At 43.9% G+C, this 6,552-nt stretch overlaps 2 protein-coding genes across 11 annotated transcripts in view; one reads left to right on the top strand and one right to left on the bottom strand.

Moving 5' to 3' along the window:
- Window positions 1-6,552, top strand: part of LOC122556191 (mediator of RNA polymerase II transcription subunit 12-like protein) — a 609,874-nt gene that overhangs the window by 413,055 nt on the left and 190,267 nt on the right. The window lies entirely within an intron of this gene.
- The window catches only part of LOC122556197 (P2Y purinoceptor 12-like), a 7,417-nt gene continuing 4,444 nt past the window's right edge, over window positions 3,580-6,552 (bottom strand). The window contains exons 2-3 of one of the 3 annotated variants that reach the window (XM_043702743.1): window positions 4,529-4,836; window positions 3,580-3,917 (exon numbers count right to left, since the gene is read on the bottom strand). In XM_043702743.1, the coding sequence (XP_043558678.1) occupies window positions 3,846-3,917; window positions 4,529-4,834 (378 nt within the window). In that variant the 5' untranslated portion in view covers window positions 4,835-4,836 and the 3' untranslated portion in view covers window positions 3,580-3,845. The other 2 variants (XM_043702742.1, XR_006313475.1) reach the window with 2 other exon arrangements.

Below are 6,552 nucleotides of genomic sequence, written 5' to 3'. Positions count from 1 at the left end.
GGAAGTACCTGTCAGGAACAGGTTGAATCTCTTGGAAACCGTAGAGACAGACATCACTGCCAGTCTGAGAGGCGATCAGGTCTGCCAATCAGATATTGGCATGGAGGCAGAGCCGAGGAGTCAGACATCACACAGAACCATGGTAATAAGGGACTCCATAGTGAGAGGGGACTGAAAGGGATTTCTGCGGCAACAGGCGGGATTTGAGAATGGTGTGTTGCCTTCCTGGTGCCAGGATTAAGGACATCGCAGACAGAGTGCAGGAAATCCTCAAGGGCGAAGGTGAAGAGCCAGAGGTGGTGGTGCATGTCGGCACAAATGACGTTGGGACGAGGAGGGGGAACATACTACAGCAGGACTTTGGAGAACTCGGAAGAAGGCTGAAAAGCAGGACACCTCGGGTGGTTATCTCTGGTTTGCTTCCAGTTCCTCGGGCTGGAGAGGACAGGAACAGGGAGATAATGGACTTGAATGAGTGGCTGAGGAACTGGTGCAGGAAGCAAGGATTTAAATTCTTGGATCACTGGGTATGTTTAGCTGTAAGGATAAATTATACAAGAGGGACGGGTTGCACCTCAATAGGTGGGCGACCAGCATTCTGGCAGGTAGGTTTGCCACTGCAACACAGGGGTGTTTAAACTAAATGGCACGGGCACTGCAACACAGGGGTGTTTAAACTAAATGGCACGGGGGAGGGGACAAACTGGAAGTTTAAGGGAAAGTTAGAACAAGAGAGGTCAAGAAAGACAACGGAATCAATGGAGCAGAAAAGTCAAAAAAGGATCATGCCGTAATGTCAAGTAAAATAGGGATTGATAGGAAGGGTGAGGGGAGTAACAAATTAAAAATATTATATATGAATGCACGAAGCATTAGAAATAAGCTGATGAGCTTGAGGCTCAGTTGGAAATTCGCATTTACGATGTTGTGGGGATAACTGAGACGTGGCTTCAAGTGGACAGGGCCTGGGAAATGAATGTTCAAGGCTATGCGTGCTATCGCAAGGACAGCCTGACTGGCAGAGGGGGTGGGGTGGCCCTGTTGGTAAGGAATGATATTCAGTCCCTTGCGTGGGGAGACCTAGAATCAGGGAATGTAGAGTCAGTATGGATACAGCTGAGAAATACTAAGGGTAGAAAGACCCTAATGGGAGTTATCTACAGGCCCCCAAACAGTAGCCTGGATGTAGTGAATAGTTGAATAAGGAGCTGAAATTGGCCTGTCACAAAGATATTACTACAGTTGTTATGGGGGATTTCAACATGCATGCAGACTGGGAGAATCAGGATGGTACTGGACCCCAAGAAAGGGAGTTTGTGGACTGCCTCCGAGATGGATCCTTAGAACAGCTTGTACTGGAACCTACCAGGGAGAAGGCAATTCTGGATCTGGTGTTGTGAAATGAACCGGATTTGATCAGGGACCTCGAAATAAAGGAGCCATTAGGAGGTAGTGACCCACAATACAATAAGCTTTAATCTGCAGTTTGAAAGGGAGAGGGTAGAATCGGAAGTGACAATATTTCAGTTGAATAAGGGGAACTATGAGGGAGGAGCTGGCCAAAGTTCAATGGTGCAATACCCTAGCAGGGATGGCAGTGGAACAACAATGGCAGGTATTTCTGGGTATAATGCAGAAGATGCAGGATCAGTTCATCCAAAAAGGAAGAAAGATCCTAAGGGGAGGCAGGGGTGGCCGTGGCTGACAAGGGAAGTTAAGGACCATATAAAGACAAAAGGGAAAGAGTATATCATAGCAAACATGAGTGGGAAATTGGAGGACTGGGAAGCTTTTAAAGAACAACAGAGGATAACTAAAAAGGAAATATGCAGAGAAAAAATAAGGTACGAAGGTAAATTGGCCAAAAATATAAAGGAGGATAGTAAAGGCTATTTTAGGTATATGAAAAGAAAAAAATGGTTAAGACTAAAATTGGGTGCTTGAAGACAGAAATGGGTGAATTTATTACGGGGAACAAAGAAATGTCAGAAGAGTTGAATTGGTACTTCAGATCTGTCTTCACTGGGGAAGACACGAGCAATCTCCCAGATGTAATAGTGGCTGAAGGGAATTTATATTAGGCAGGAAATGGTGTTGGAGAGACTGTTAGGTCTGAAGGCTGGTAAGTGCCCAGGACCTGATGGTCTGCATCCCAGGGTACTGAAGGAGGTGGCTCTAGAAATCGTGGATGCATTGGTGATCATTTTCCAATGTTCTATAAATTCAGGATCAGTTCCTGCAGATTGGAGGGTGGCTAATGTTGTCCCACTTTTTAAGAAAGGAGGGAGAGAGAAAACAAGGAATTATAGACCAGTTAGTCTGACCTCAGTGGTGGAAAATGGCAGTAACAGGATAGGTCAGAGTCAGCATGGATTTATGAAGGGGAAATCATGCTTGACTAATCTTCTGGAATTTTTTGAGGATGTAACTCTGAAGATGGACAAGGGATATCTAGTGGATGTAGTATACCTGGACTTTCAGAAAGCCTTTGATAAAATCCCACATAGGAGGTTAGTGAGCAAAATTAGGGCACATGGTATTAGGGGCAAAGTACTAACTTGGATTGAAAATTGGTTGGCTGACAGGAAACAAAGAGTAGTTATAAACAGCTCCCTTTCGGAATGGCAGGCGGTGACCAGTGGGGTACCGCAGGGATCAGTGCAGAGACCGCAGCTTTTTACAATATACATTAATGGTATAGATGAAGGTATTAAAAGTAATATTAGCAAATTTGCTGATGACACAAAACTGGGTGGCAGGGTGAAATGTGAGGAGGATGTTAGGAGAATACAAGGTGACCTGGACAGGCTAGGTGAGTGGACGGATGCATGGCAGATGCAGTTTAATGTGGATAAATGTGTGGTTATCCACTTTGATGGCAAGAACAGGAAGGCAGATTACTACCTAAATGGAGTCAAGTTAGGTAAAGGGGCAGTACATCGAGATCTAGGTGTTCTTGTACGTCAGTCAATGACAGCAAGCATGCAGGTACAGCAGGCAGTGAAGAAAGCTAATAGCATTCTGGCCTTCATAACAAGAGGAATTGAGTATAGAAGCAAAGAGGTCCTCCTGCAGCTCTATAGGGCCCTGGTGAGACCGCACCTGGAATACTGTGCGCAGTTTTGGTCTCCAAATTTGAGGAAAGACATTCTGGCTATTGAGGAAGTGCAGCGTAGGTTCACGAAGTCAATTCCCGGAATGGCGGGACTATCTTATGCTGAAAGATTGGAGCGACTGGGCTTGTGTACACTTGAGTTTAAAAGGCTGAGAGGGGATCTGATTGAGATGTATAAGATTATTAAAGGATTGGGCACTCTGGAGGCAGGAAGCATGCTTCTGCTGATGGGTGAGTCCTGAACCAGAAGACACAGTTTAAAAATAAGGGATAGGCCACTTAGGACAGAGTTGAGGAGAAACTTCTTCACCCAGAGAGTGGTGGGTGTATGGAATGCTCTGCCCCAGAAGGCTGTGGAGGCCAAGTCTCTGGATACTTTCAAGAAAGAGTTGGATAGAGCTCTTAAGGATAGTGGAATCAAGGGTTATGGGGATAAGGCAGGAACAGGATACTGATTGAGGATGATCAGCCATGATCATAATGAATGGTGGTGCTGGCTTGAAGGGCAGAATAGCCTACTGCACCTATTGTCTAACATAAGGAAACAATCCCAAACCCATAGAATTCAAGTATGTAGAGTGCATGTAAAGTGTAAATGTTATGGCCAATTTTACAACAGTCTAAACCCTGCATAAAGTTTCTTAGGACTTGTACAGAAACCAGGCGTGGATATTGGTTGGTGTAACATTATTTTGCAGCTTAGAGTGGAGTGTCCATGCTGGATTGATGATCACCTGGCTGCATTTTTGGCAATCTGTTTGCACAGTTGTTCAGCTTTGCAAATAGCATGTTCTTGAATGACCTGCATAGAAAAAAATAAATCAGTGGGTCAAGACATGCATTCAACGCTGACAAACTCAGTGTGCTTTCCTTTACGTAATAAAGAGTAACTCGAGTGGAGCACTGGTAAGCACCTCGGGTCTGAGTAAGTGTATATGGGATCCTGGCGAAATGAAAAGGAACGAAGCAGATGAAGAACACAGCCAGCACAAGAAAGACATTGTAATTGACTTTCTTAGCTTGCCTGGAACTGCCTTTTGTCTTGCGATAGGATTTATAAAGTTCTCTGCTTATTAGAAAGTAGCACACGACTATTAATATCAAGTTACTCCAGAATATGATCTGGCAGACAAAGCTGACCAGTTCGTGCCATTTTAAGCCCAGGTCAGTCTTGAGAGAGGAGCATTTACGCTCATTTTCTGGCATGGTGTTTCCCTTGTACAGTATCATATTGGGCAGCACCAAGAGAAACATGCACAGCCATACTGTTGCTGAGAGAATCTTTGCAGTTCTGGGTTTGCACGTGCCAGAATGGCCAAATGGTTTAGCTGCTTTCTGGTAGCGGTCAGCGCTAATCAACCCTAAAAATATGATGCTGATGTACATGGTCAAGTAGAATAGGACTGAACTGACTTGACATACGAAGACTTGGAGTCCTGGCGTTCTGAATCTTGACTCGATGATTATTTTAAACGGAAATATCAGTGTCATCAGCAGGTCGGCCATGACTGTGTTCTTAAGGTACACAATGAAGTTCGACTTGCTCGGGATTTGAAAGAACACCCAGATGGCCAAGCTGTTCATCAGGAGCCCACCAATAAAGAAGACAGAATAGAGCACTGTGAAGATCACCTGGCTGATTTCTCGGTCTGGCGCACACATGTCTTCCACTGTGGTGTTTGAATGTTTGGAAAAGTTTTCTGTTCCATTCAAAGCCATTTCTAAATGAACAAAAAGCATAGTGTAATTGATTTAAGTGACATTGTTTTGTATTAAACATTACTGTTCTGACTAGTAACAGTGACAAAGTATTGTAAAGTTGATTGTCTTCTGCCTGATAACCGCATTCTTCAACCTGAAGAAGAATCTCAGGTAGAAGAGGACAAAGACGAGAACATTGGAGCTTTGCCACCACATGACGAGGACACCACATTTATCTAACTAAACTAGGACGTAGGAGAAAGTGAGGACTGCAGATGCTGGAGATCTGAGCCAAAACGTGTGGTGCTGGAAAAGCACAGCTGGTCAGGCAGCACCTGAGGAGCAGGAGAATCGACTGAAAACCTTGACTCTCCTGCTCCTCAGGCGCTATTTGACTGGCTGCGCTTTTCCAGCGCCACTAGGACATATACCGATAGCAAGTTCCGTTGGTGTAAAGAGCCACAAAACTATATATTTCTAGTCTTTACCTCTATTATTTAAAGGACAAGCCCAATTAAGGTTGTATAGCATGAAATAAGGTTGCTTAAAGTTAGTCGACTTTTCTATAAAATAGAGGTAGACCGATACGAAGATAAGCCTGCTTTTAGTATTTTTTGACAATCCCCAGCTTGTTCATAAAATTAGCAATTGAGTCAAAATCTTGGAACAACTCCTGAACGGGTATAATTTTCCATTGTGTACTACAGCAGATACTTTGCCATCACCGTCTCGAAGCAGGTAGGAATGGGTAATAAATGCTGGCCAAACCATTCCATAGAACCATGGAAATGATACAGAACAGAAGAGGGCCATTTGGCCCATCGTGTCCATGCTGACCCAAAGACACCCAGATGCCCTTTCTAATCCCATCTTCCTGCACACTGCGCATAGCCTTGCAGTTTACGGCTATCCAGATACTTTTTAAGAGTTCAGGGTCTCTGCCTCCACCATCAACTCAGGCAATGAATTCCAGACATCCAAGAAGCTCTGCATAAAACAGTTTTTAACAGTTTTCAGATGTCCCCTCTAATCTGTTAGTATCAATGTATGACCCCGGTTTTTGAACTCTGTGCCAAAGGAAACAGGTTCCTCCTATCTACTGTCTCTAACCTTTATAATTTTGTATACCTCAATCATGTCACCCCTCAGTTATGAACAAATACATTTTATTAAAAGACTGATCACTTAGGTCGACACACTCCGTGCACTAATGAGGAAGTTTTTCACTGTTAAATGATATCTTATTTGAAGGATACTATCAGCTGAGCCCCCAACTGCCCCAAGTCAATGAAGAGTCCCATTACACTATGGGGAGAAGAGCAGTTTATTGGTTCCTCAACTACAATCATTAAAGTGGATTATCTGCCCATTATCACACTTACGTATATGGGTGTTTGGTGTATGCAAATTGACTGTTGTGTTTCCCTCTGTTACAACAGTGACCTGTGATGAAGCAGCTCATTAACAAGGTTATGTTGTCCTTGGGTTTTTTTTCTCCAGAGTAGTCGTAAAAGACACAGACACCATAAAGTCTAAGTTGAAGGGATTTTGGGCCATTTTGATTATAGCTAATAAAATTATAGCTCAGGCAACAGATTTTCAAGTTTTTGAAAAAAAACTTGTGTGATGAAAGAGGAGTGGCCAGTCCTCCCAGCTCAGCTTTTCTCTGGCTTGGTTTGGTTTTAGCAGTTGGAAAAGCTGCTGGACCCAGGTCCATGCTGATCTTCCCCTCTCTC

Source organism: Chiloscyllium plagiosum, chromosome 13, assembly GCF_004010195.1.
Source record: "Chiloscyllium plagiosum isolate BGI_BamShark_2017 chromosome 13, ASM401019v2, whole genome shotgun sequence".
In the NCBI taxonomy this organism is placed as follows: domain Eukaryota; kingdom Metazoa; phylum Chordata; class Chondrichthyes; order Orectolobiformes; family Hemiscylliidae; genus Chiloscyllium; species Chiloscyllium plagiosum.
The sequence above is the reverse complement of the archived record's forward strand: the minus strand, read 5'-3'. Positions and strand labels throughout refer to the sequence as shown.